Genomic DNA, 26,374 nt, shown 5'->3' with positions numbered 1-26,374 from the left:
TCACTTTCCCCCAGCCCAGCAGCGACCTGCACAGCCAGCCAGCACACATAGCCAGGCAGTACGGAACATACAGGACAGCATGGCCAAGAGGATCACAATCTCACAGAGCAGGAGGACGATGGGGAGGAGGTTCCTGTACAGCCCTTCCTGGGGGGTGAGGCCCTGCGGAGCGGAGCAGGAGTGGGTGTCCTCATCCAAGGTGTGGGCAGCGGGGCAGGAGGTGCAGTTGTTGGCTGAGCTGCCCTGGCACGTGTAGCACGAGTGGTGGCAGCGGGCGCAGATGCGGGATGTGTGCGTGGTGCTCCGGGAGCGGCCGTAGGAGCGGGGTGGGCAGTAGGACAGGCAGGAGCTCTGGTAGGCATAGAAGGAGCCACTGCACTCTGCAAAGGGATGTGGGGTGTGAGAGGGGACACGGAGCCCCCTGGAGCCACCAGGAACTGAGAGCATCATCCCCTCCTGCCTGGAGTCGTGGTGAGGGATGCGCTCACCCTCGCATGCTCCCTGTGCGTCCCGCTTGGTGCACTCGCCCGTGGTGGGGGCTGAGAAGTGCCTGGCCATCATGTCCTCATCTGTGCCGTGCAGGTGAAGGATGAAGCTGGTCAGCACGCCTGGTGGTGGGAGGAAGAGAATGCAGTGCTGGGTGGTGGCCATACGTCCCCAACCCACGTCCTTGGTGGTGGATGTGGGGCTGGAAGCTGCAATGCCCTTTATAGGGCTGTGTGGGAGACCGCAAAGCACAGCCCCCGCAGAGACAGGGCTCTCCCAGGGGCTTTGCCCAGAGGGAAGCAGAGGGAGGACGGTCAGATGCCAACCAAATAAGGGGAAGGGAGGGAACGAAGCACTGGGTGATACCGGTGGATGGGTTTGTCCCCCCGGTGCCCACCTGTGTTGTAGGCATCACCCTTGTTCTCCAGCTGCAGTGTCCAGGTCCCGTTGGGGTCCTCATCCCAGAAATGTGTGGACATGAAGGTCCAGTCCTTGTAGCCCTGCTGGCTGGTGTCGTATGGGCTGTGGGCAGACATGGGGGGGGGCTGCAGGGGCTGCAGACCAAAGGGGCTCCGCAGACGCTCTGGGCTGAGCTTAACAGGGCACTGCCAGGACTCAGCACAACCCTTACCGCACAGACACCAGTGTGGACGTGGTCCCCATGGGGCTCCTCAGTGCAACCTGCAGGTCCCCCCGGCGGCTGTAGCTCAGTGAGAGCTGCACCTGGACGTGCTCCAGTGAGCGGATGCTCCTGGTCCTCCCCGAGCAGGAGGAGGTGTCTGCAGGCACGGTGAGTTTGGAGCCGATGTTCCTGATGGGCACAAGAAGGGGTGAGAGCATCATCACCCCCCCCTCGGTGGGCATCCTGCCCTCTGCCGTGGCTCTGACCACAGCCCTGCACTGACAGCAGAAGCCAACTCCTGAGATGCAGTTCCTGCATCAGACAGCAGCACAGCTTTGCTCCAAGAAAGCCCCTGTGTGAGGTCAGACCCCAGGGGACCTCGTTCCTTACCGGGGGGCGCGGAGAGCTTCGATGGAACACCTCTGCTGAGGCCGGCTTCCTGCCCACGCCTGGGCCAGCTCCACCAGCAGAGCCGCGTCCAGCAGCCCGTAGCCGTAGTGGTGGCTCACTGGGATGTGGGAGAAGGGGGCACGTGAGCCCCTCTGAGGGCTGGGCACTGGTTGAAGCCAGCAACCACAGACTCACCCTTGCGCCCGACCCCGTTCACAGCCCAATCCTCTGCCTGCAGGTGAACGGGTCGGGAGGCCCTGACCACCAGGTGCTGCACGTCACGCCAGGTCAGTGCTGGGCTGGGAGGGAGAGGACGTTGGGGAAGAGGTCTCTGCTTTGGGGGGAGTTCTGAGGGCAGCCTCCCAGCACCTACTTGGCCTCCAGAGCGAGGGCAACCATTCCTGCAGCCAACGGGGCCGAGGCAGAGCTGCCTGCGTGTCTGTCGGTGCAGCGGTGGTGCAGATCAGTGGTCACCTGGGGAGGGCAAGGGGGTGGGGGTTCGTCCCTTATCCCCTGCTGGAGGATGCACCCTGGTCCCTCCATGCCCCATGCTTGGGTGGAAGCGCCTCCTCCTGTCCAGGTTGGGGGACACTCACAATCTGTGCTTGGCTGCTGGTGCTGCTGCTGTAGGTGGTGGTGAGGGTGGAGGCACAAGGTTCGCTGTAGCGAGGCTGCCGGCCACTGGCAAAGGCACTGCTCACAGTCAGCGTGTAGATGCTGTTGGTGTACCCATCGCAGTTGCAGTTGTCATAATTGATGCCACCATTGCCAGAGGCCCAGATGAAGATGGAACCGAGCCCCCCACGCCCCTGGGACAGGGAGAGGATGAGCAGGAGACGGCCTTGTCACCATCCAGCTCTGTGCTGGAGAACCCAAAGTACCCCTGCTGCACCAGCACCAGCACACTTCTGCTCTGGTCAGGAGCCAGCAAACCTACAGGATGTGAGTGCTGTGCTTACTTTTGTGATCCCGTTGTGAAAGGCTTTCATGGCCAGCACCCCCGGCCCATCCACGTGCCTCCCATCATCCAGAGGGCCCCAGCTGGCGCTGTAGATATGGATGTGCTGCGGCCGCAGGCTGAGGGACTGAGCCTCCACGATGTCCGTGATGGGACCATCCAGCATCCGCACACCTGGGGAGGCGATCTGGCAGTCAGGGCTCATTGGGTCTGACCATCCCCAGCCCTGCTCCACAGCCATCAGCTTCCTGCAGGTCAGTGCAGCCGCTGCCGGATTATCAATCCTTCTTAACCCCCGTGCAGTTTTAACCCCGCTTTGGCACGGTCACTTTGCAGGGAAGCTGGGCGGTGAGCAGGGCACCGGTCCTGCAGTGTGGGGAGGCAGAGCCCTGCGCTGCCGCTGGGCCTGCTGCAAGTCCGCAGCACCCTCTAGCGCTGTGCAAGCCCTAAACTTCCCCCGGAGCAGCCCAGAGGCCGGGAAGCCCTCAGGGCTTCGCATCCATGAAACATCATCCAGGGGTTCACTGCTGTTGTCCAAAGCACTGCTCTGGAGCCTCAGCTCCCTGGTTTTACAGCACTGTGGTGCTGCTGGGGTCAGCCCGAGGGTTGCAGGCTGAAGGCACGCGCTCCTCCAGGTTCCTGAGCTGGCTCGTGCCTCCTTCCCATGCCAAGCAGCAGGAGGAGGAATTGCTCACCTCCAATTTTTGCATTGTATGCAATGCCTGCACCGCAGATCTGGTTGTTGGCTACGGCTGCTGCCTCTCCTGCACAGCGCGTCCCGTGCCTGAGGGGCAGACACAGGAGATCCATCCTTGGGGGAGGGGAGGGGAGGCTGGGGGGCTGGCACAGCTCTGCTCCCAGCTCAGGAGGGGATTTCCACGCAGAACCAGAGGGCAAAACTCACCGGTTCTCATCCCAGGCGTTGTACCTGGGCTGGGGGTCAGGGTCGTTGCTGTTGAAGTCATAACTCGCGAGGGGATCCTAGAGCAAAACAGGGCACCTACATGACAAAATCGCACTGCAAAGAGGAGTTGTGCCAGCTCAGGGCAGACACCCAGCCCAGGGAGGTCCCTGCACGCCCAGCAACTGCAGCAGCCTCGCCTGAACCTGCTGGGCTCAACCAAACCCACGCTGCTGTGAACTGATTAAAGTTCCCCCGTTCTCTTTGCTCTCTGAGCACACGAGGGCTTACAAGCCCTACTTGCTTTGCAGCTTGCTGTAATTACATCTGACTATTCTGGGGGCTCGTCCGTGCACAAGTTCTAACATTTCCTTGATGTGAGAAATGATGGCAGAGACACAAAGCCCTTTGATCCGACCACGGCAAGGCTGAATTCCCACCACAAATTCCACGGGCTGCAGAGCTGCGCCGTCCCTTCCCAGCCCCGAAGCTCCGAGCTCAGCCCGAGGGGAGCGTAGTTACGTAGTTAGCAGCCAGGTCAGGGTGGTCCTTCTCAATGCCATCATCCAGGATGGACAGCACGACCCCCCGGCCAGTGTAGCCTTTGCTCCAGGCAGCGAGGATGTTGAGATCGGGGCTGATGTCGTTGTTCTGCAGAACGGATTGGGATCGACTGGGGCAGAGCAGCAGGTGGAGGACGTCCTTCAAGGACCCTCCTGCTGTCTCATCTCTGCTGGCATTAGCCCTGCTTATACTCAGGGCAGGTGATTTGCTTGAGGACATCGGGATTAGATGGGAGAGAGGCAAAATCTCACCATGTACCACTGCTTGGGGAACCAGGGATCTGTGGGCACCACGCTGACACTCCTCTTGGCGCGACTCTTCACCGTTTGCTGCTCAAACCAGAGAACCTGGAGGGGGAAGCAGCGTTGTAGGCACCGTGTGTGTTCCCATAGAGTCATCCTACACCCTGCCCTGGGTCCGTGGTGCAGCCCAGCCCCTACCTGTGGCTCCCTGCTCAGCCGCAGGCTCCAGCCCCAGTGTCTGCTCAGGGACGTCTGCCTGGAGCCACGGTGCTGGAAGTGGTAGTAGGGCTCTTCCTCCAGCACCTGCAGTGAGGGCTGAGCTCAGGGGCTGCACAGAGATGGGCGGGGAGGTGGGGATGTGTGCGTGCCAGCTCTGCTGGGTTGGGATGTGATGCATTGGGTGTGCAGGAGGATCACAGAACTGTAGGGGTGGGAAGGGACATCTTGGGATCATCGAGTCCAATCGCTATGCCAAAGCAGGCTCACTTAGACCAGGGTGGTACTGGAGGAGAGGATGCTTTGCAGGATGGCGGGTTTGTGCACAGGCTACCCGTGCCTGTGTGGTGGCTGCAAGTAGCTGTGCAGCCTTATAGGAACTCGTGTACCCCTACACAGCCCTACATCCCACCTACAGCAGGTCACAGAACCACAGAATGGCCAGGGTTGGAAGGGACCTCAAGGATCGTGAAGCTCCAACCCCCCACCACACGCAGGGCCACCAACCTCCGCATTTCACAGCAGCCCAGGCTGCCCAGGGCCCCATCCAACCTGGCCTTGAACACCTCCAGGGATGGACGGGGCATCACAGCCTCTCTGGGCAGCTGTTCCAGCACCTCACCACTCTCATAGCAAAGAATTTCCCCCTGGCATCCAATCTAAATCTTCTCTCCCTCAACTTCAAACCATTTCCCCTCGTCCTGCTGTCATCTCCCCTTTCCAAGAGCTGACTCCCCTCCTGTTTGCAGGCTCCCTTTAGGTACCACAGGCTGCACTGAGGTCACCCTGCAGCCTTCTTTTCTCCGGGCTGAACGAGCCCAGCTCCCTCAACCTGCGTTTCAGACCTCACCTGCCCCACGCACAGCATCCCGTGCCGCTTTGCCAACCGCCCCGCATCCCGCGGCCCCGCTTCCACCCGCACGGCCCAGCTGCTCATGTAGACTCGGGGCCGGGCTGCGGGCAGATCCTGCGGGAGCCCCAGACCACCCCCCAACCCCAGACCCAGCAGCAGCCGCAGCCCCCACGCCGCCCCCAGGCCGCGCGGTGCCGCCATGCCCCGCGATCGTTGCCACGGACACGGCGACGCCACCTGCCCGCCCCGCCCCGCACAGCTCCGCATTGGACCCGGGGCCGCGCGGAGGCGAGCGAGCCCCGCAGCCATGGGCTCCGTGCAGCAGCGCCTGCAGCGTTTCCTCGACCGCCCCGGGCCGCTCTCCGACTTCCTCGGCCGCCTGGAGTCTCGCACCGGAGTCCGCCGGCTCTACCTGGCTACAGGTGCGCCCGCAGCCCCACCGCGGGATCCCTTTTTTCCCCAGCTCGGGAGCCGCCCCGCGGGGATCCCTCAGCCCCCTCCTCTAATTTCGGGTGCCCCCCTGCCCTTGGGTGCGCTGACAGCCCCGCGCTGCCCAGCACGGGGCCCGGCCGCTGCCTGGGGGGGGGGGGGGAGGGAGCTGCCCAGGGGGGCCGTCGTGTATTTGGGGAGTGGCAGCCCCCTCCCCTCCTCACTCTCCTTCCTCTCCTCCCTTCCACCTCCTCTCCGAGCCCCACATGGGCTTCACAGCCATGCCCAGCCTGGGTCCCCACATCCCCCTGCCCTGGGGAAGCCCAGCTGCAGTGTTGGACCAACCCCAACTCCCCCCCAAGCAGGAGGGCAGAGGTCTGCTCGTTAACCACGTGCTGTTTGTTCATTAATGAGAAACCAGAGATATCTCCCTAGGCAGCTGATCCTGACACCACTTGACCCCTCGGTGCAGCTGTCACCTCAGCCTTGGCCACGTTTGTTCCTTGGCCCCGTTTATGACTTGCCATCTGCCTCTGCATTTCCGTATGGAACCTCCTGGGGTTTCCCTGCTGTGCTCCCAGCCCGGTTCCTGGCCCCATGGCTGCTGTAGAGTCTGACTGCTCCTCTGGGAGACGCATGCAGGAGCAGACACGAGTTTGGAGCAGTGCTGGGCTGTCAGATGCCTGCTGCTGGGGCTCTGGTTGCACTTTGGGCTGTGGGTGATGGGGACGAGCAGCGGCGTTGCTCCTGCAGCACAGCTCCGGTGTCTGGAAAGGTGAAGCCGCTGCTCAACAACAAATATCAGATTTCTTCCTCCCTTCCCCCCGCTCTGCAGCAGTCCCTCATTTCTGTTGGGACCAGAAGGGGCTGCTCGGTACCTTTTAAACCAGCACAGACCCAGCAGCTGCCTCTGGATCCTCTGCCAGGTAAAGGGGAGGACAGCATCCCCTCTGTGACACACCTGCAGGCTGCCTGTGCTCATGGCTGGGGAAACCTCTTTGCCAAGCTCTGTGGCCAAGCCTTGCTCTCCTTTCAGTGCTGCAAAGATCTTCAGTGATCTCCCATCCCACATGGGAGGCAGGGATGGGGCTCAGGGGTTGGGTGCCTTGGGGCAGCGTGGGCAGCTCCTCCACCAGCCTGGTCAGGGTCCATAGTGCACAGAATCCCTTCCTCCGCTGGATTTTTCCTCCTTCTGTGCTCACATTGGTGTCATTGTGGGTTTAGGACCCCAGGACGCGTCTCCTTCCTGCCCTGTCCTTCACACAAGGCTCCTCTGTGCAAGCTGAGCCTCTCCTTTGTGTTTTGCTCTTACATAAATTTCTCTGGGGGCTAAACTTAGCCTGTGAAATCCATTCTAAGGCTCTTTAGGGAATGAAACCCGGAGCTGCCTGAACCTGCCTGCTTGTTTCCCTCGGAGGGAAGCTGTGGCTGCTCCCACGAGTTGGGAACAGCGCCCATCTCCTTGCAGAGCCCCGGGCCCAGAGGTGCCCATGCCAGCACTGAGCTGCTGCTGTGAGCAGTGCAGGGATGAGCCGTCCTCTGTGCCCCTTTCCTTTAATTCACTGCCACAGACAGGCTAAGTCCCGGCTCTCTTGCCTGCTGTAGGATAAGGAGCTTATGCTGCTGGCAGTGTTGTAAGCAGGGTGTGCAGGAGCTGAGATGCCGCTGGGGTGGCACAGAAAGCACCAGGCTGTGTGCTCTGCTCCACCACAGTGGTGGTTTGGCAGCAAGTGCTCCTCTGATGCAGCACCTGGGGACTGGGGAGGTGCTTTGCCTTGTCTTTAATTTAACAATCACATTTAATGACGGGGAAGCTGGATTGCTGGCTTTCAGGGGGCTGAATCCTAACACACTCAGCACAAGCACATGCAGGGTAGTGAGCAGAGGGCAGCAGGGAGGCACGCATCTCCCACCTGGGGCTGCCTCCATCCCCCTGAATGTGTTCTGCTTGCCATGGGCAAGTCCAGGCCAGGGAGAGGACAAACGGTGACCAAAGCAAAGCCTGGTGTGTGCACCCCTTCCTCCCAGCAGTGCAATGCAGCTCTGCGCAGCTCCCCGTGCTGAATCCCCGGCTCTTGGTTCTGTCCTGCAGGTTCCCTGGCCTTCCTGGGGCTGTACCTGGTGTTTGGCTATGGTGCCTCATTGGTCTGCAACCTCATTGGCTTCGCCTACCCTGCATATGTCTCGTAAGTACTGACTCTACAGCCCTGGATGGGCAATGTGAGGAGGGCAGAGTCACTCCTGGGGCAGCACAGCTGCTGTGGGGCAGGCACACTGCAAGGGCTGGGGATGTGGGGAGGCCGTGCCTGCTGTAGGAACAAACCTGCAGAAGCAGTGACCTGTCCCCTCCCTCCCACAGCATTAAAGCCATCGAGAGCTCCAGCAAGGAGGATGACACCACGTGGCTCACATACTGGGTGGTTTACGGCGTCTTCAGCATAGCTGAATTCTTCTCTGACATTTTCCTCTACTGGTTCCCCTTCTACTACGCTGGGAAGGTAACGCCTTCATGGGGGCTGCAGGTGCCGGAGCATTCCCCTTTATGGCTGAGTTCTTGGGGTTCATCTGTTGAGCTTTGGGGCCTCCAGAGAGCTCCAGCCTTTGGCAGGAGGGAGCGGAGCACCCCAGCAGCTGCGCTGCTGTCCCAACCTGGCTCTGCAGCTCCTCTCCCCCCAACAGTGCCTGTTCCTGGTGTGGTGCATGGCCCCGGTGTCCTGGAATGGCTCACAGGTGCTCTACCACAACGTCATCCGCCCCTGCTTCCTCAAGCACCACCGTGCTGTGGACACAGTGCTCGGCGACCTCAGCACCAAAGCACTGGATGCAGCCTCTGCCATCACCAGAGAAGGTAATGCGGGTCCATCCCCCCCAACCTGGGGCAGCTCTCAGTGCCCCTCCTGTCCCCCCCCAGGCCGTAGCCCCATCCCTGCCATGATGGCAGCCCAGCCCTTTTCGTTGTCTCTCTTCTTTCTGCGCCTCCCGGAGCAGTTCTGCACACTCTGCTCAGCAGCAGAGCCCGGCTGGCTGCTGAGGTCGCCCCGCAGCTCACCGTGTCCGTACGTAACAGCCGCATTTCCATAGCCAGCACGGAGCCCGCGCCCCGCTGCCGCAAGCCCTGCTCCTACAAGCCCCGCTCCTCTCTTTAGGCCCCTTTGCTGCAGTCCACCCGGCTCCCCGCTGCAGATATAGGGCAGGCTCTCTCCCCTCCCGCAGCCCCGCACTCTCCCGTCCCGGCGGGTTCATTGCGGGCTCCGGCGCTCACACGGCGCTCTCTCTTTCCCGCAGCCTCCGGGACCGCCGTGAAGCTGGCACAGGAAGCGAAGAGCAAATGAGGCACCGGGACAAGGCCGGTCTGAGCCCGGCCCCCGCTCCCGGGCCCGTCCTCGGCTCAGTTGCCCCCCCCCCCCCCACGTAAAGCTGTTCCCGATCCACTCCCATCTGCTCCGCGCGCTCCGGGCCGGCACGGCGCCTTTAAGAGGGGGCGTGGTTTCGTGCGCGGGTGGTGGCGCGGAGATGACGTCATCGGTGCGCGCCCGAGGAAGGGGCGCGCGTGGGGCGGTGGAGGTACGGCGGCCGGGAGGGGCGGTTTATCCGTCTGTCCTGGGGCGGGGAGAGGTGTGCCCGTCTGACGGCAGGGAAAGGGAACTGTCTGTCCGTCTGCCTGTCCACGGAGCGGGGAGGAAGGCTTCGTCCTGAAGGAGCGAGGGCGTCAGGGGTGTGTCTTTCCGTCCGTCTGTCTGTCCGTCCGTCCGTCGGTCCGGGGAGCGGGGTTGGTGTGGAGGTGGGGGGACGCGTGTCCTTCAACTGGCGGTGGGAAAGGCTCTGTCTGTCCGCCTGTCTGTTTGTCGGGGGGCAAAGATCCCGGGGCGGGGAAGGAGTGACCGTGCTGAGGCTGCGTATGTCAGTCTGTCTGTCTGTCTGTCCTGGAAGGGATCGGTCTGTCCGCCTGAGGGAGAGTCGGTCGGCCGGTCTGTCCGTCCGGGGGCGTGGGGGGAGGAGTCGGTGTGTCTGTCTGTCTGTCTGTCTTGCTGCGGGTCCGGGGAGGGCCGGCAGCCATCTGCCTTTGGGGTGAGCGTCCGTCTGTCCCGGCTGTGAGCCTCCCCTCCCTCTCAGAGCCCCGCCATGAGCTCCAAGGCCAAACGGGTGTTGCCCACCCGCCCCGAGCCGCCCACCGTGGAGCAGCTCCTGGCCGACGTGCGGGGCGCACCCCCGGCCGACCCCGTCCTCCTGCTCCCGGCTGAGCCTCCCCGGGGCAGCGGTGGTGACCGTGACGGCCCCGCGCCAGGTGAGCCCCGCGGCAGCAGCGACGGGCGGGGAGCCGGGATGACCGAACCCCCATTGAGTCCCCCACGCCTCACAGGGCAGGAGGACAGCGTGGAGGAGCAGGAGCGGCTGTACCGGCAGTGCCGCGGTTACGTGGAGATGAACCGGCGGCTGCGGGAGGCGCGCGGGGAGCTGGCAGAGAAGCGTGACGAACTGCAGAGGGCGGGCGCGGCACTGGAGAGAGACATCGCCGAGATGCGGCAGAAGGCGTTCTGAGGTCGGGACACGGCACTGCCCGGGGGTCTCACCGGGAGCCCCCCTGGCTGCCTCCTTGTGCTCCCAGCGCGTTCACAGTGCTGCGTTTTCAAAGCACCCGCGGCCTTCATCCCCACCACGTGGCTGTGCGAGCAGCTCTGCCCCCTGCCAGCACCATGTCCACACGGCATCGCTTCACCTACGACTTCTCCATCTGGTACTGCCTTGAGGACCACGCCGTCGCCTCCATCATCGCTGAGTTCTTGATGAAAAGGGGCTTCCGAGGCTACTTGGAGCACTGGGACCAGGTGGCCGGCACCCCGGTTGTGCTGAGTGCCACTGAGGCCATCGGTGCCAGCAGGGTTGGCATCCTCCTGCTGTCCCCCACATCCGTGGGGGATGCGTGGTGCCAACGGGTGTCCGAGTGGAACTTGCAGCACGTCGTGGAGCGCGGTGGCACCAGGGTGCTCCCCGTGTGCCTGGGGCTGAGGAAGGAGGAGGTGCCACCCTTCCTGCAGCACCTCACCCAGCTGCAGTATCAGACCCCTTTCTTCTTCGAGCGGCTGCTGCGGAGCCTGGCAGCATCGCAGGCCCTACCAGGAGAGCCGAAGAGAGCTGAGAGCTGAGGGGCAGCTGGGGGTGGTAGGTGGGGGTCTTGTGGTGCGGTGAGAGCAGGGTGGTGGGAATGGGACACCATGATGGGTGCACGCAGTGGGACACTGCAGCGAAGTGCCTGGGGCTGCAATTATCACAAACCTTGACAAATCCTCAATAAAACCCTTCTTGGGGAGTGGGATGTGATTTCCTTGGTGAGGATGGGAACCAGGCCGTGGGGGGGGGGGCTGCCTGTCCCTGTGGGTTGGTTGGAGCTGTTTCTCTGCGGTGTTATTTCACACCTGCAGATGTTCACTCTGCTTCCCCCCTTCCTGTATGCCGCACGTCATCGCAGCCCTCTGCCCCGGCCCCACAGCCTTGCAGCTCTTTGCACACAGCATGGAGAGGAGCGCAGTTGTGGGGCTGCTGCTGCTGCTGGCACTGCCCAATCCCAGGCTGGGTGAGCAATGCAATGGGGCTGGGATGGCCGACGGGGCTTCTGCGTCACTGCAGGGAGCAGCAGGGCATGGGGGCAGCCATCCCCACTCAGCAGTGGCTGTGGGATGGGCTCCCCCTCTCCCAGTCGCATGGTTACATCTGCGCATCATCGGGGGACGTGAGGCCAAGCCCCACTCCCGGCCCTATATGGTGTCAGTGCAGGCCAGGGGGGTGCACGTCTGCGGGGGAGCCCTGCTGAACTCACGCTGGGTGCTGACGGCTGCACACTGCATCCCACGGAGGTGAGAACTGTGTCCTGTGGAGGTGAGCGTCCCATCCCGCATCCCATCCCGCATCCCATCCCGCATCCCATCCCACATCCCATCCCGCATCCCATCCCACCCGCTGCTGCACTGGGGTTTGGAGGGGCACCGTGTGGACGTGCGCTCTGTTCCGCAGTGCCGATGTCTCCAGGATGGTGGTGGTGGTGGGGCTGCACCGGCTGCGGGAGCACAGGGACACCCAGAGCTTCTCCATCCGCGCTGCCTGTCCCCACCCCGGCTACGACAGACAGACGATGGAGAATGACCTCCTCCTGCTGCAGGTGGGGACGGTTGGTGCCAGGAAGTGCCACCAGTGGGGAATTCACACCGCGCCGCAGCACGGGGCCGGGTGACATTTCCTCTCACGCCTCCGAGCACTTTCACATCTGGGTGACATCTCACCCGGGTAACATCTCATCCGGGTGACATCCACCCACTCTCACCCCGGGCGATGCGGTGACGCCGCTGTGACGGTGGTGGGTCCTGACGCTGCCCCGCACTGCCCACAGCTGGAGGGGAAGGTGAAGCGCAGCAAAAGGCATCGACCCATCGCGCTGCTGCGGCGGGAGCCGGCGGTGGGCACCGTGTGCAGCCTGGCAGGCTGGGGTGGTCCAAAAGGGCTGGCAGCCGCGCTGCAGGAGCTGGAGGTGACCGTGCTGGACACGAAGATGTGCAACAACAGCCGCTTCTGGAACGGGGACCTCACACCCACCATGATCTGCTTCCAGGGCCGGGGCCACGGCAAAGCCCCCACCAAGGTGAGGAGCTGGGAGGGGAGGGGTTGTGCGGGGCTGTGACGCTTTGTGCCAGGCTGTGCCATCACCATCACTCCCACAGGGTGATTCCGGGGGTCCCCTGGTGTGCGGGCGCCCCGCGGCGGTGGCGGGCGTTATGTCCTTCAGCAGCCCCAACCCTGCTGATCCCTTCAAGCCCCCGGTGGCCACCTCAGCAGTGAAGCACCGTGTGTGGATCCGGCGCACGCTGCGGCGTGGCTGCACAGCACAGATGGAGCAGCCCCGGCTATTTACACAGGTTTGCATTTAATTTTTAATACTGTCCGGAGTCCTGGTAAAATAACATCCTTGGTACATACATACAGCAACGGGGGGACGGGACACCACAAACCCAGCGCGATTCCACACAGATGGGGACGAAGCTGACGGTCACACAGAGGGCAGAGGGGTGGCAGCGGGGCTGGGATGGTGGCACTGACACCCGGGGCCACAACCACGTGTGTGGGGTGACGCTGGCATCCTGCCCGTGGGTCCTGTTCTGGGTTATGGCCATCAAGAGGAGACAGGGCGTCCTATTTCTTGATCTACGTGCATCCCTGTGTCCCCTACACGTCCCCATAACCCCCTGCCTGTCCCTGAAGACACCCATAGGGCACCTGGTGGTGTTGGTCCCTGGAGGCCCCGCAGATCAGCCCAACCAAAGGCATGAGTGGGCAGCGAGGAGGGACTGGGGGACTCGTGGGTCGGCTGGGGAGCACCCAGGTCGGGATGGGGGACACTCAGCAGCCCACCCTGGGGTGCACAGGGCCAGCTGGCAGCAGGGAGTGCAGCTCCTGCTTGTGGGCGTAATCCAGTCCTGGATGGACCCGTGTCCACGCTGCGCAGGCGCCTCACTGCCAGCCGTGCCGGGGGCTGCGTGCTGTGGGAGGGGGGGCCCAGACCCTTCCCTTGGGGTTGGGCACCCCGGTGCCACTTCTGCACTCCGTGTCCTCCCCAGGGCAGTCAGCAGCTCAGTGACAAAGCAGCCGGGACCCCGACGAGCACCCAGCCCTGATAAGCACCGCACTCAGCCAAGCACCCTCAGTAGGAGCAGCACAAATGGGACCCAGCCTGGCCCCGCGCCTCGCCATTTGGGGTCCCTCCCTGCTTCGCTCTGGCTCTGTATCCCCGAGATGAGGTGACCCCGTCCCCGCAATAAAGGCTCTGCGATGCCTGGCGGTGCCGTGCCGGTGCGCGAGCTGAAGCGTGCGGCGCGAGCCTGGCGTTAAGGCTTTGCTTGTTGTGTTTCTGGGTTGTGGGGACACGATCCCGAGGGCTCCCCCTAGGGCCGCAGTGCCCCGGGGACTCCCATCGGCACTGAGAAGCGCTCGGCTGCAGGGATCGGTCCCCACCCACGGGGCTTCGCCTGGTCTTCAGCACGGGAACCTTTGGAGCTGCATTGGAATAAACCCCGTCTGGGCTGGGGAGGGGTCCCGGCCGTCCCACGTCTCCATCCCCGCGGGCAGGAGGGGTCCGTCGGGGTCCGTCCGTGGCAGCCGCTCACGCCTGGATTTTCTCCACTGCTTTGTCAGCCACTGCCGGCACCGCCATGGGGCTGGGGACGTAATTGAAGGGGGTGACGCGGGCGGCGCGGCTCGGGGAGCTGTGCCGGCTGGCGGGGAAGGTCCCGGCGGGCGCCTCGTGCCCGAAGGAGATGGGCAGAGCGGCCTTGGTGGGCGCCGTGGCTTCGCCATCGTGCCGGGGGCTCTCCATCGTGGGCGAGGTGCTGGAGTTGGTCTTGGTGGTGGCGAAGTCCTCGGTCTGCACCACGGCGTCGCTGGTCTTCCTGGGGCCGGGGAGCGGCTCCTCGGCGGCGCTGAGCAGCGGCAGCGCGGTGGAGGGCAGCGTGCTCTGCAGGATGTGCGGGATGTCCTCATCGCGGATGCGTCGCCACGTGCCTTTCATCATCGCCATCGGCGGTTTCTCCTCCGTCGCCTCGCCGGGTTTCCGCCGCCGCGCCGACGCCTCGGAACAAGCGGAGAGGACGGAGGACGGGCTGCCGGTGCGGCGCGGCACGCTGATGTTGGGCGATGAGGAATACCGCTTGAACGGCTCTGGGACGGCCGTCTTCACCGGCAGCCGGGAGGGGCTCTCGGAGCTCGTCCTGCGCGGGGGCTTGGATGCGGCGGGGGCTTTGCAGCCGGGCTGCGCCCTGGGGACGAGCGGACGCGGCGCGGGCGCTGCTGGTTTGGCCGCCTTCAGCTCCTCGCAGCGGGACGAGCAGAGGAAGACGGTGGGGAGGGCGGCCCGGCTGCGCTGCGGGGACGCGCCGCGGGGCAGTGAGGTGGCCTGGGTGGCCGGGCCGAGCTCGGCGCGGTGCCGCAGCAGCAGGCTGGAGGACTCCTTGATGAAGGTGAGCTGCCGCAGGAAACCCGAGCGGTCCGAGTCGCTGCCGCTGGAGCGAGTGGATGACATCCGCACCAGGTTGAGCCGGCTGCTCCCCGCCCCCCCCCGGCGTGCCGCCCTTCGCCTTGCCGCTGCCCTCCTGCTCCTCCAGCACCGGCATGGCAGAGCGCACCGGCAGCACCTTCCTGCTGGGCTTCTGCATGAAGGGGATGCGGACGGGTGACTTCTGCGTCTTGTGCTGCCGGGGGGCCGGGGATCTGGGGGCCGTGGGCTTGGCCGAGGGGCCGGGCGGGGAGGGGGGGCCGGTCGTCTTGCCCGTCTGCACGGGGCTCTGCTTGGAGAGCTGCGAGGGCGACGGCAGCTTCTTGGGCACGTGCTGCGAGGGCGTGGAGGTGCGGGACGAGCCCGAGGACGGCGGCCCTTTGGCGATGCGGGCAGGAGGCGTGGTGCTGCGTTTGGGCAGAGCCAGGTCCCCCCCCTCGGGCGGCTTCCCCAGGCGGTGCAGGCTGCGGGAACGCTGCTGGCTCAGAGACAGATTCTTGGGCGCCGGGGGTTTGGCCATGGGGGATTTCTTTGGGGTGGAGCGCGGGCTGGGCGCGTCCTTGGCCAAGTTGGGCATGTAGATGACGGTCCTGCCGCGGAAAACCACCGGCAGGTTGGGCACGGGTTTGCTCGGTGCTGGGCTCCTCTCTGCCCTCGCATTGCCAGCAGGACGGGCGCTCGGCGCCTTCTTCGCCTCCGGGCGGCTCTTGGCACGCTCCCTCCTCTCCGCCTCCCGCCCGGCCGCACTTCCAGAGCGTTTCTTCTCAGCCCTGTCCAGGGAGAGCTGCAGAGTGGAGCCGACTGAGAGCCCTGAGACGAAGGAGAGGATGGAGTCAGACTCGGAGGAAGGCTCCCGTGACAGCGACGCCGCAGCCTGGTGCAGCCAGGTGACGATGGAGTTGGCTCCCTCCTGGATGGCCTCCCACTCCACGCTGTCCAGGTCGGAGCCGCCGTCGGAGCCCAAATCCTCGGAGCGATGCCTGCCCTCTGCCGGGCGCTCCCTCCCAGCGCCGCCCTTCGGCTTCTGCTTCCTCTCCGCCGTCCTCCGCCTCGTCGAGGGCCGCCGGCGCTTGGGCATGGCAGAGCCGATGCACTTCTGCAGGAGGTCGTCCTCCGAGTTGGGGCTGGGGGAGCGGCCCTGCGTCTGCCCCACCGCTGCGCGCTGCCGGGGGGCTGAACCACACTCCTCACCCTCGCCGGGGTTGCCGTCGCTCAGGGAGCTCATGGAGGAGCTCAGCGAGTAGCACGGCGGTGTCTCATCGGCAATCAGGTTGTGCTGCAGCTTGCTCTTCGCTTTGCCCTTCGTCTCAGGCTCCCTCCTGGGCACGGAGCCCCCGCAGCGCTCCCTCCGCGGCGCCCGGCCAGGCTGCGCTCCACCGCCGGGCACCTCCTTGCCCAGCCCGGGCTCATCCGAGTCGTGCTCATAGAAGCAGTAGACGGCTTCTTCGGTCGGCGTGGTGTGGCACAGGGACTGGAAGGCCGCCCCTTCCTCCCGCATACCGTCCTTCCTCCCGGGCAGGCTGCACGGCCGCGACCCAGGGCTGCCGCTCCTCCCCACCTCTGGCTCCGTGCCGAGCACGGGTTGTCCCCGCTTCCCCTCCGCGCCTCTGCCCGGCGGCACGGGGCTGTCCCGGCTGGAGCCCGCCCTGCCCCTGCAGGCTGAGCTGGGCCGCGTGTGCGCTGAGCTGCCCAGAGCAGATCTCCGTGCCGGCGATGCCGCCGTGCCCATTTCCCGTCTCCTTCCCGCACCGTGGGGGGGTTCGGCCTCCTCCTTGGGGCCACGCAGGGTCTCATCACTCAACGAGGCTGTGCTGGAGAAGTTGACGGGGGTCCCATCAGCCGAATCGGTGCAGGAGTCATCATCCTTGTAGAGCTCCCGGGCGGTGGCACGGAGGTGCTTGGGGACAGCAGTGTGTGTGGGCACCAGCATGTAGACGGGGACGTGGAGGGGCTTCTTGGTGTGCGGGTGCAGGACCTGCCCGGAGAGCAGCGAGCTCTTCACCTTGCAGAAGCGCGAGGGCATGGCGGAGCTGATGCACTCCTTTAGGATCTCAATGTCATCGTCAGAGCTGGGCTCTGCCCGGCGTTGGCCCTCCAGGAGCTGCTCCTCCTGCTCCTCCCGCTCCTCGTGCACTGCAAAATTCAGGCTGTTCTTCTCGGGGAAGGTGGGCATCAGCTTCAGCTCCACGTCCTTCTGCACGTAGTGCTCGTGCAGCGGCAGGGCGCTCAGGCTGGAGGCGCACGAGAAATTCTCATTGGGTTTCTCCACTGTGAAATAAACCATGGAGTCCAGGTCCTGGGGCAGCTGGAAGCGCTCCTTGAAGTCGGTGATCTCCATGAACTTCTTGACGTTGTTCTCCCACTGGATGTTGAACTGGCTGGTCTCCTTCTCGGGTGGGCAGCCCAGCTCGAAGAGCGGCGTCTTGCTGCGGCTGGGTGGCATCGTCTGCCCCGGGCTGTCGGGCAGCTCGCTGGGGCTGACGGTGCCGCTGATCATCTCACTGCATGGGTCGCTCTGGATGGAGCTGGCGATGGATGGGCTCTCGAAGCTGCCCAGAGAGCTGACGGAGCTGCAGCGGCTCATCACCAACGGCGTCTCCTGGATGTAGTTCTCTGAGGAGCTGGAGGGAGTGTGGTCCTCCTGGCGGGAGGGGGATGCATCCCTCAGGAAGAGCTTGTCACGTTTGGGGAAGGGGATGGTGATGGGCTGGGAGATCCCCACCGGTGTTGTCGGACCCATCTCCGCCTTCTCCTTCTCCTGCCTCGCGTCCTCAGCTTCCCCATCCCCTTCATCCATCTCCAGGATCTCCAGTGAGGAGTCACTGTCCAGGTCATTCTCGCTGTGGCTCTGCCCATCCAGCACATTGTCGGCTGAGGAGAGGGAGGAGAGGGAGCTGCAGCGGGAGAAGCAGATGGGGGTGTCCTCCACCGAGTACTTCTGCACCGACTCCTGCTCGGCCGGGGCCAGGGGCTGGGCTGGCAGCTTCTCAGGGATCTTGCTGAGGGTGTCGGCTGTTTGCAGGAGGGCCGGGGGCAGCCAGGCTTGCTTCCTTCCCAGCAGCGAGGTGTGGTGGCTGATGGCTGTGCTGCTCTTGGCCAGGCTCCCGAGCAAGGGCACGTGCTGGTACGAGGGCGAGAGCTTGATGGTGTGCACCTGTGGGTCGGCGGGCAGCTTGCCGCCCATCTCCTTCTTCCTGCCGGTCTCCAGCGCTTTGGGACTGGGGAAGGTCACCGCCTTCCTGCCCCGCTCTGGCGCCTCCCTCTGCTCTGGCTTATCCGGCTCGGCCCTGAGCACAGGGGGGTCAGGCTTGGTGCCCAGGATGCTCTTGAGATCCAGCCTGCTGGGCCGCTTCTGGTAGCGTTGCAGCTCATCCCTGTAGTCAAGAAAGGGGGCCCTGGTGCAGGGCTTCATGTGCTCCTTGGGGCAATAGCCGTCGCTGGTGCTGCCGCTGTTGAGGCTGTCTGTGGACAGGCTGGTGTACGCTGTCTTCAGCCGCAGCAGCGCCCGCGCCCGGCTCAGTCCCTCACGCCTGGCAGAGCCTCCGGTGTCCGAGAGACGGCACGGGGAGCAGGAGTGGGCGCGCACCTCGGGCGGCTCCTCGGGGCCGTACTGCCAGTCCAGGCCGTGGTCCTCTGAGCTGAGGCTGAAGCTGTCATCCGAGGACGTGTGCATGGTGGAGATGTCCTCCACCAGCTTGTCGATCTTGGCCACCGTGCTGGAGATCTTGTTGGCCAGCTTCTCGGCGGCCAAAGAGACGTCGTCCTCCGGCAGCGGCGGCTTCTTGGGCTCCGCCAGCTTCCCACCATCGTCCTTCTCCGGTTCTGGGCACCGTCTGTGCGCCAGAGCCCGCGGCAGCGCCTGGCCCTGCAGGAAGGAGGAGCCCAGGAACATGGAGAGGACGGAGGCGCTGGCTGTCTCCACACCAGTGGAGATGTTGGGCACCTCATCGTCATCGAAGCAGCCCGAGTCGGAGGCGTAATCCTTCACCAGGCTCTCCATGTGCCGCAGCGGCTTCTTGGCGCTCTGGCTCTTCAAGCTCTGCTTCTCCATGGTGTCAAAGGTCTCAGCCAGGTGTTTGGCATCCAGCTCGGCCTCCAGCGCCTTCTGCTTGCGCATGTACAGAGATGGCATGCAGGAGCCCGGCGAGACCACGGCTGTGTCCTTGTACTTGGGGGGCCGGTTGGTGAGCAGGTTGCGGAGCGCGGCCGCGCTGCCCATGGCGATCATCTTGTGCTTGGAGTGGATGAGGTTGCGCAGCATGCTGACCGCCCCCAGGTCCCAGAGCAGCTCCTGGTCGCGGGGGCTGCGGGCAGACAGGTTCCAAAGCGTGCCGCAGGCATTGCTGACGATGGTGAGGCTGTGCGAGCGCAGGTGCTGCAGCAGCGTCTGCAGGCAGTTGTGGTCCCGGAGCACCTGCCTGTGGGATGGGAGGGACAGGGTGGAACGGGACGGGATGGGGAGGTCCAGCCATCGGCATAACGTGCACCCCAACCCCACACCGTGCCCCCCGACCCCCACCTGTAGTCCTCGCGCGTGGCAATGAGGCTGGAGACGTTGCGCAGGATGCCGCCGCCGCTCTCGATGATGGCCAGCGAGTTGCTCTGGCACTTGTAGGTGAGGGTGCTGACCAGGAAGCCCAGGGCCCCCTCCACACCGCAGATGGCGGCTTTGTTCTCTGTGCTGTGCGCCGACAGGTTCCACAGCGCGCTCAGGACACTCTTCAGTGTGGACTCCTGTTTGGGGAAGGGGGTTCAGCCCCAGCCGTGCTGCAGTGCCCACCCCCACCAGCCCCAAATCTCACCTTGGCCGCGTGCAGCGCGCACTGTGTCAGCCCCGCCACGCTGCCCACCTCCCGCAGCACCTTCTTGCTGTTGATGTCGGCTCTCCAGGAGAGGTTCCTCAGGATGCTCGAGACCACCTGGGTGAGCGGAGCACAAGGGGCGTGTGGGCACGGCACCATCGCTGCGATGGGCACCATCCCCACACCCGTCCATCCTGGCGGCACCCACCTGGTGCAGCTCCTCGCTGTCGGAACCCAGCTGGGCCACGATGGCTTCCATGCAGCCCCGGCGTGAGCACAGCGTTGCCTGCAGGGAGACACATGTGCTGAGCCCCGTGCTGCCCTGGCCCCACTTCTCACCACCCCCTTGGCCCCACCAACCTTGTTGACCACGTCCCCAAAGGTGAGGTTGGTGAGGGCCATCCCTGCGTAGCGCCGCAGCGCCAGGTTCAGGGGATCGCTCGTCATCTTGTGCATCTCGTAGTCCACCTGCAGCAGCTCAGCCACCGCCTGCAGCCCACCTGTGGGATGGGATGGGGTCACAGTGGCCAGATGCCCCCTGGGCACCACTGGGCTCCCCAGCATCTCTGCTCTCACCCCATCCCACCCCTTACCCAGCTCGTTCATGGCACGCCGGTACTCCTCATCGAAGGAGAGCTTCATGATGGCACAGGTGGCCTGGCAGATCTGGGGCTCGATGGGCACCGGTGCTGTGGGGACAATGGGGAGTGATGGGGCCACCTGGGTGCCTGGCACACACGGACAGCATCACCTCCTCCTCCAGCACGCACTGACACGTGCTGTGCACACACACACACACACACACTCTGCACATCCCTGAACACAGCTGCCCAGCCCTGCCCAGCCCCATACCAGTGCTGCCCTCGGGCCCTTTGCCCCCATCCCTGCTCTGCATCTGCAGCCAATCCCAGCAGGTCTCTGAGTAGGAGCGGATCTGCTCCAGCACGTGCAGCACCCGCATCTCCTTCTTGGCCTGCCCCTCATCAGGCTGCGAGAAGACGATGTTGTGCAGCGCGGCGTTGGCGCGCATGCGGGCATCCTTGGCACCGGTGGGGCTCTCGGGGGGGCCGGGCTCACGGTCGGAGTCATGCAGGATCTGGATGAGCAGCGGCAGGCAGCCCGACTTGCGCATGGCCAGGCAGCTCTCCTGTGAGCTGGACATGGCCAGCAGTGTGCGCGACATGTCGTCCTTGTCCCTCGTGGCCAGCATGGACAGCAGCCAGAAGACCACCTCCACCTGCAGGGGGGTCGGGTTAGGCTTCACCGTGACCCCTCCTCCAACCCCTGCTTGGTGCAGCTTCCCCTCACCTTGCTGCTGCCCCCGTCCTCTGGGTGCGTCGGGACGTCTGCACTGCTGTCCTCCTCTGTGCCCGGCAGCTTTGTGCAGAGCTGGGGAGCACGGGGGGGGGGTTGCACGATGCCCACTGGTGTCCCCTCCCCGTGGGCCAGCTGCTTTCAGAGCCCAAATTGTGGGACACTCAGCGTTTTCTGCTCGCTGCACTTTCTCAAATGGCACCGCAGTGTTTGAAGCTGGATGGGGAACGCTGCCACCGGGAGGAATAGGGGAGAGGGGGGACGGGGGGGGGGGGCACAGCAGTGCACAACCCACAGCACTGCGAGGGGATGGGGGGAGACCTGTGGGGCACGAGGACAGCGCTGGAGGGACGGGGTGACGTAGGGGCCAGGAGTGACGGCGAGGGAGGAGCTGGGGTGATGGAGGAGCAGGGATGGGGGTGGGGGGCCGTGGCGGTGCCCTCCCCTCTGTCTCTCCCGTTGGCAGATGCTGCTGGAGCCCCGCGGCCGCCCGCCTGCCGCTCACCATGGCCTACTTCTCGTCTCCATGGCAACTGCCCATTTCACGGTGCCCAGACACACAAAGCCATGGCTGTGCCTTCGCAGGCGGGTGGTGGGGACAGGGATGGGGACATCGGCGGGGGGGGGGGGGCTGCGCCTTGTCCCCTCCTCACCTCGCTGTGACCCTGCCCAGCCCCAGCGCCGCTACCTGAGGCTCCGGTGGCTGCACTTTGTCCTGAGCCTCCATCAGCTCCTTGTCGATCTGCTCCAGCCGGGATGCCCGGATCTGTGCAGGATGGAGGGTGTCAGGGAGAGCTGGGACCCCCTGGTACCCGCAGGCAGTGGGAGGCACGATGCAGGGGTGTCAGCGGGCGGCTGCAGCAGGGGGGGTTGCAAGGATGTGCACGGCTAGGCTGCAAAAAGCTGAGTGCAAAGTGCCTCAGTGGGGGATGGGCGCGTGGGGATGCTGCAAGGATGCATCCAGCTGGGTGCGAGGACGCGTGGCGGTGAGGATTGCACAGGGCCGGGGGGGCAGGACGGGGTTGGGAGGTGGGAAATGGCCCCGATGGGAGCAGAGGAGCCAGGTCTCCAACCTGTGCCCGCTGCACCATCTCATCCGCCGTCCCGAAGCGTTCCTCCATCAGCGCTCGGATGTGCTGCGCCTCGAACTGCAGCTGCTGCCGGATGAGGTCCATCTGCATGGAGAACTGCAGGGGGGAGGGAGCACAGGGCTGGGTGAGGTGAGGTGGGGGCAGGACTCCCCCCCTCCTGCACCCTGTAGGTCCCCGCTCACCGTCTCCACGTGGGGCAGCTCCTCCAGGCGCTTGGAGAGGCTCTGCAGCTGTGCGTAGTACCACACCTTCTCCTTCTCCTCCTTCTCGATCTCCCCCAGCAAGAAACACCTGGGTGAAACACAGCCCAGCTCGGCGCTGCCCCACATCGGGTTATCCCTGTGCCCCCTCCCCCCCACTCACCTCTCCCTGTCCAGCTCCTCCAGCAGCCTCAGGGTGGCCCTGCCGACGTCCCCAGTGCCGTCCCCATGGAGTGCGCCGTGCTGCGCGCTGTCCTCCCCGGCCCCCACTGCAACCTCTGGGAACTTGAGGCTGTAGAGGCTGCTCACATCCATCTGCAGAGCTGGGGATGGGGATGGCAGCGGATGGCCGGCTCGATCCGTGGCCCCACATGTTCCCCTTCTCTCCCCCCCCCTCCATGTGGCACCCACCTTTCAGCTGCTCCAGCACCTCCGTCTGCCCCGAGGACACCATCACCCGTGCCTCCTGCTCCAGCTTCCCCTGCAGGTGCTTCAGCACTTCCTAAACACACACACACACGGAGGGGCAGCCACCTGTGTGCCCCCTCCCGCAGCACAGAGCCCCCCGTGCCCCATCTCACCTTCATGTCCGAAGTCTCATTCTCCAGCTTGGAGAGGTGCTGGGAGTTGTCCTGCAGCTCACGCCGGAGGTGGCTGTTCTCCCTGCGCAGCGCCTCCACCTGCCGCACCAACTGCTCGTATGAGGCTGCTCCAGACATCTTCAGCTCCTCCAGGGCCTGCGGGGTGGGGAGGGGGGATTGGGCTGAAGGCATTCCCTGCATCCAGCCCTGGGATGGGGGTGGCTGCTGCCATGGGGCTCCCAAAGCCCCCCGTGGTGTCCCAGAAGGACAGACCCTTAGCTGCAGCCCCAGCTCTCCGCTGCCTTTGTGTCGCTTTTGTCTTCCCTGACATTCCACTGCTTTGTTCCCACCCGCAGCACCGCCAACCCTGGGTCCAAACGGAGCCCCCCCAGCTCTGCTTCCCCCCCCCCCCTCCAAATCCATCCACATCCCCTTCCCCATATTGGGATCCCCCATCCCACCTGATGGGGGGCACCTGGTGCTGCCGCACGTGGCCATGGGGGGGGATGCAGGCAGGGGTGGGGATGGGGGTCTCTGCGCCCCCCACGCGTTGCTCTGGTGGTGGCAATGAGCACGATGGCCCCGTGCTGCCTTCGTCAGAGCCACGTGTGCGCACGAGTGCGTGTGCAATGGGTGTGCACACACTCAGCCTCTCCATCCCCCCGCTCACCCCCCCCTTGGCCCCACAGTGTGGGGTTGGGGACGTTGGGCGCCCGGGGCAGCGGTTGGGATCGATCCCAATGTGCTGCCTTTGTCTTTTTCCACAGCCACGCTTCTCCAACACCCCATGCAGCCCATTTGTGCCCCCCCCCCCCCCGGGACAATGCCCTTCCCACTTCTCCCTCCATACATCCCAAGCACTGCAGACCCCACAGCCCTCCCTACAGCGAGGCGAAGACCCCCATGACACAACACTTCCCTCCCCCCATAGCGCTGCGGGGTGGCAGAGAACCCCCTGGGAAGGGGATAAACCCCATGGGGTGCTGGATTTGGGGCCGTGGGGCAGTGGGGTGCTATGAGAAGGAGCCCAGGACATGGGATGCGGGAGGTGGTGGCTGCAGGATGGAGGGGGTGGGATGTGGGGGGAGGGATGCAGAACACCGGGATGTGGGAGGAACAATGGCAGGCGGAGGGATTTCAAAGGACGTGGGATGCAGGTTGGCGGTTGAGGGGCGTAGGATGAGGGATAGGATGAGGGATGAGGGATGAAATATGAGGGATGCGGGATGTGGGCTGCAGGATGCGGGCCCAGCGCAGCCTCCTGTTGCTATGGCAACGGGAGATGGGATGGCGCGGGTTGGGACCGGGATCCTTCCCAGCCCCCAGCAGGTGGGGATGGATGGCGGTGGGGGATGCTGTAGGGTCGGTGCTGGGGGATCCCACAGATGGTGCTGTGTCACACTGCAGCCATTCGGAGGGGATGAGATGTGTGGCTGTGTGGGCACCGCCCCATCACACAGCAAGGGAAACTGAGGCACGGATCCGTCCCCCTGCATCTCCTCTCCACAGCTCTGCAGTGACAGCTCTGCCTTTGGGGGGGCGGGATGCTGCTGGAGGAGCCAGTGGAGAGCCCAGGGGGCATTGCATCCCCCCCAGTGGGGCGAGGACACTGTGTGGGATCCCCCCCAGCTCGGGGAGAGGCTGTTGGTGCAGCCTCAGGGCTGGGGCAGCCCGCACTGCCCACTCCGCCCAGCTTCTGCCCCATTCTTGTTGTGGGGGGGTGTCTGGGGATGCTGGGGGGGGGGTCTGAGCTCTGAACCGAATGCAGCAGCTCTGGCAGAGCTGCAGATCTGCAGCCAGTGGGGAGGGGCTGCACGCGGCACCTGCAGTTGTGAAGCAGCAGAATACGGTGGGGAGGGGGCCGGGCTGCAGTGTGGGGCCTGGAGACGCAGCTCTGCTCCCGTGCCCCCCCTCCTGGCCCCCAGACAGCCACGTCCCATTGGACCCAATGCTGCACTGTGGCCCCAGTATCACCCGCAGGCTCCACGCTCTGGGGCTGCGCTCCCAGCGGGGCACCCCAGGGTGATGCAATGGCTCAGGGCCTCTGGGGACCTGGCTCTCCCAAAACGTGGCAGTGACCTCTGTGCGCTCAGCGCCGGCCAGGAAGGCAGAATTCAGCCAGCAAAGGCCACTGCAGGACCATGGTGAGTGGGGGAGCAGCAGCAGGATGACCGTTGCACCGCCTGCCCTCCTCCCCACACCGCCCAACCCATTGCACTGCCCAGCCTGCTCCACTGCACTGCTCACTGCAGCACTCCCTGCACTGCTCCCTGCACCATGCAGCCCAGCAGGACCAAGAAGGACCGTGGGGGCCACGTATCCCCACATATCCCCATATATCCCCATATATCCCCACGTATCCCCACACACCTCGGCTCCCTGCAGCCCCACAGCAGCACCGGGGGACAGCGGTGTCACAGCAGGGACGGCCCCAGCTCTGCAGCAGCCACAGCTGAGCCCCACCGGCTGCGGCTCACAGCCCCCCAGGGACGTTAACCAAACCGTGCTGTTGTCCCCAGCTCCTCTGATAGACACGGCTGTGAGCACAGCCCAGGGGACCCCCAACCACAGCAAACCTTCCCCCACCCCCCCCCCCCCCCCCCCCCCCCCGCCCCCCCGCCGCCCGGCGCCCCGCCCCCCCCCGGGGGGGGGGGGGGGGGGGGGGGGGGATGAAGAAATGCAGGGACGGGGGCTTCACACGGGGACACACATGGGGACATATGTGCACACGTATGTCACGCTCACAGCTCGTGCACAGATCCTGCCCCCCCCTCCCCATGCACACGCATGCACGGCACTGCACACACGGATGCTGCACGCACACACGTCACAGACAAAAGCCGAGCTCTGGGGACCCCCCCCCTCCCCACCAGGGACCCCAATGTGAGGACCCCCCCCCCTCCCCCACACCGGGGACAGGTGGGGATGCAGGGCAGGGTGCAGGGAGGCGGCCCTGAGGGGGAGCTTTGAAGGGTGAGGACGATAAGGGCAGGTTTGGGGGTGCGTTGCGGGGGGGCTGAGATGCGGATCGGGGTGAGGGCTGGCATTGGAGGGGGGGGAGGGAGCGATGCTGAGACGCTGAGATCCCACCGACCCCCCCCCCACTGCCGCCTCCCACCCTCTTGGCGCAGAACGGGGATGGGGACGATCCGATCGGTGCCCCCCGCAGCCCGGGGGCCGCCCGCAAATCTCCCGCATTGTCCCCGCTTTGTCCCCGCAGCCCCAATCGGGATGGCAACCGGCAACCGGGATGGAGCCGCGCCCCGGGGACGGCGGGGATTTGGGGGGGCGGAGGGGGGGGATCTGTGGGGGGGGAGGGGGGCAGCAGGTGCGACCCTACCTCATCCCCGGCCGAGGGGGCGGCGGCGCGCAGGAGGGCGAGCAGCCCGCGCAGCCCCATCCAGCCGCATCCCGGCCCCGCGTCGCCGCGGCTGCGCCGCCCCCGCGCCCCCCCCGGCCGCGATCTTCCAGCGGAGCCGCCGCCGTTAGAGGGCAGCAGCCGGGAAGGGAGCGCCGTGCCCCCCCCCCCCAAAGCCCCGCAGGTTGGGTTGGGGGCTTCCATCCCCGCCCAGTGCCCCGCAGCCACGGGTTTTGCGGGGTACGAAGGACCCCCCGGGACCACCGCGGCCCAACGCAGCATTTCGGCGCTGCGCCATCCCAGCCGAACGGAGAGACGGCGGCTCTTCCCCCC

The 26,374-nt window shown here is 65.2% G+C and overlaps 5 protein-coding genes across 7 annotated transcripts; 3 read left to right on the top strand and 2 right to left on the bottom strand.

The window, feature by feature from the left end:
* Window positions 1-5,499, bottom strand: PCSK4 (proprotein convertase subtilisin/kexin type 4). Its single transcript, XM_042892912.1, has 15 exons — window positions 5,230-5,499; window positions 4,362-4,466; window positions 4,173-4,268; window positions 3,880-4,008; window positions 3,361-3,437; window positions 3,152-3,240; window positions 2,458-2,630; window positions 2,095-2,307; window positions 1,872-1,972; window positions 1,694-1,797; window positions 1,499-1,616; window positions 1,118-1,297; window positions 884-1,008; window positions 489-608; window positions 1-380 (listed from the first exon to the last, which is right to left on the bottom strand). Exons 1-15 carry the CDS (start codon window positions 5,497-5,499, stop codon window positions 1-3), a joined length of 2,280 nt encoding a protein of 759 aa, XP_042748846.1.
* A 12-nt stretch (window positions 5,500-5,511) lies between these two features.
* Window positions 5,512-9,093, top strand: REEP6 (receptor accessory protein 6). The gene is made up of 5 exons (XM_042892919.1): window positions 5,512-5,654; window positions 7,754-7,847; window positions 8,021-8,159; window positions 8,341-8,509; window positions 8,947-9,093. Exons 1-5 carry the CDS (start codon window positions 5,540-5,542, stop codon window positions 8,991-8,993), a joined length of 564 nt encoding a protein of 187 aa, XP_042748853.1. The 5' UTR covers window positions 5,512-5,539; the 3' UTR covers window positions 8,994-9,093.
* Window positions 9,094-9,204: 111 nt separating this feature from the next.
* Window positions 9,205-10,383, top strand: CUNH19orf25 (chromosome unknown C19orf25 homolog). 2 transcript variants are annotated; one of them, XM_042892922.1, is made up of 4 exons: window positions 9,205-9,376; window positions 9,775-9,946; window positions 10,022-10,201; window positions 10,295-10,383. In XM_042892922.1, exons 2-3 carry the CDS (start codon window positions 9,784-9,786, stop codon window positions 10,198-10,200), a joined length of 342 nt encoding a protein of 113 aa, XP_042748856.1. In that variant the 5' UTR covers window positions 9,205-9,376; window positions 9,775-9,783; the 3' UTR covers window position 10,201; window positions 10,295-10,383. The 2 variants fall into 2 exon arrangements, 1 of the variants encoding a protein (XP_042748856.1); XR_006182592.1 differs by lacking the exons at window positions 9,775-9,946; window positions 10,295-10,383 and having other exon boundaries at window positions 10,022-10,106.
* A 432-nt stretch (window positions 10,384-10,815) lies between these two features.
* LOC122192377 (granzyme M-like) lies at window positions 10,816-13,536 on the top strand. 2 transcript variants are annotated; one of them, XM_042892918.1, is made up of 6 exons: window positions 10,816-11,233; window positions 11,357-11,513; window positions 11,671-11,815; window positions 12,044-12,292; window positions 12,372-12,566; window positions 13,266-13,536. In XM_042892918.1, exons 1-6 carry the CDS (start codon window positions 11,110-11,112, stop codon window positions 13,320-13,322), a joined length of 927 nt encoding a protein of 308 aa, XP_042748852.1. In that variant the 5' UTR covers window positions 10,816-11,109; the 3' UTR covers window positions 13,323-13,536. The 2 variants fall into 2 exon arrangements, with proteins under 2 accessions (XP_042748852.1, XP_042748851.1); XM_042892917.1 differs by having other exon boundaries at window positions 10,816-11,513.
* On the bottom strand, window positions 13,250-22,821 carry APC2 (APC regulator of WNT signaling pathway 2). Its single transcript, XM_042892916.1, is given in 15 exon segments — window positions 13,250-14,758; window positions 14,760-19,113; window positions 19,215-19,429; window positions 19,498-19,614; window positions 19,706-19,783; window positions 19,858-19,997; window positions 20,091-20,186; window positions 20,350-20,734; window positions 20,806-20,886; window positions 21,500-21,577; window positions 21,885-21,998; window positions 22,085-22,193; window positions 22,266-22,425; window positions 22,514-22,604; window positions 22,684-22,821. Coding segments are annotated over 15 exon segments (7,107 nt in total). The 3' UTR covers window positions 13,250-13,807.
* Window positions 22,822-26,374: the final 3,553 nt, after the last annotated feature.

The sequence above is a fragment of the Lagopus leucura genome, unplaced genomic scaffold (assembly GCF_019238085.1).
Source record: "Lagopus leucura isolate 7727_CA_CO unplaced genomic scaffold, USGS_WTPT01 145-22_obj-0_obj, whole genome shotgun sequence".
NCBI lineage: Eukaryota > Metazoa > Chordata > Aves > Galliformes > Phasianidae > Lagopus > Lagopus leucura.
This window is presented reverse-complemented; position numbering and strand designations above follow the sequence as displayed.

Bases quoted from the DNA above. Each gene is read 5' to 3' on its own strand.
- PCSK4 (XM_042892912.1), bottom strand. From the start codon at position 5,499: ATGCGGAGCTGTGCGGGGCGGGGCGGGCAGGTGGCGTCGCCGTGTCCG. The intron at 2,308-2,457 runs GTAAGCACAGCA...TCCCTGTCCCAG, and splicing joins TTCACAACGGGATCACAAAA to GGGCGTGGGGGGCTCGGTTC. The intron at 381-488 runs GTGAGCGCATCC...ATCCCTTTGCAG, and splicing joins CGCACAGGGAGCATGCGAGG to AGTGCAGTGGCTCCTTCTAT.
- REEP6 (XM_042892919.1), top strand. From the start codon at position 5,540: ATGGGCTCCGTGCAGCAGCGCCTGCAGCGTTTCCTCGACCGCCCCGGG. The intron at 5,655-7,753 runs GTGCGCCCGCAG...TCTGTCCTGCAG, and splicing joins CCGGCTCTACCTGGCTACAG to GTTCCCTGGCCTTCCTGGGG. The intron at 7,848-8,020 runs GTAAGTACTGAC...TCCCTCCCACAG, and splicing joins GCCTACCCTGCATATGTCTC to CATTAAAGCCATCGAGAGCT.
- CUNH19orf25 (XM_042892922.1), top strand. From the start codon at position 9,784: ATGAGCTCCAAGGCCAAACGGGTGTTGCCCACCCGCCCCGAGCCGCCC. The intron at 9,947-10,021 runs GTGAGCCCCGCG...CACGCCTCACAG, and splicing joins CCGTGACGGCCCCGCGCCAG to GGCAGGAGGACAGCGTGGAG.
- LOC122192377 (XM_042892917.1), top strand. From the start codon at position 11,110: ATGCCGCACGTCATCGCAGCCCTCTGCCCCGGCCCCACAGCCTTGCAG. The intron at 11,816-12,043 runs GTGGGGACGGTT...CACTGCCCACAG, and splicing joins ATGACCTCCTCCTGCTGCAG to CTGGAGGGGAAGGTGAAGCG. The intron at 12,293-12,371 runs GTGAGGAGCTGG...TCACTCCCACAG, and splicing joins ACGGCAAAGCCCCCACCAAG to GGTGATTCCGGGGGTCCCCT.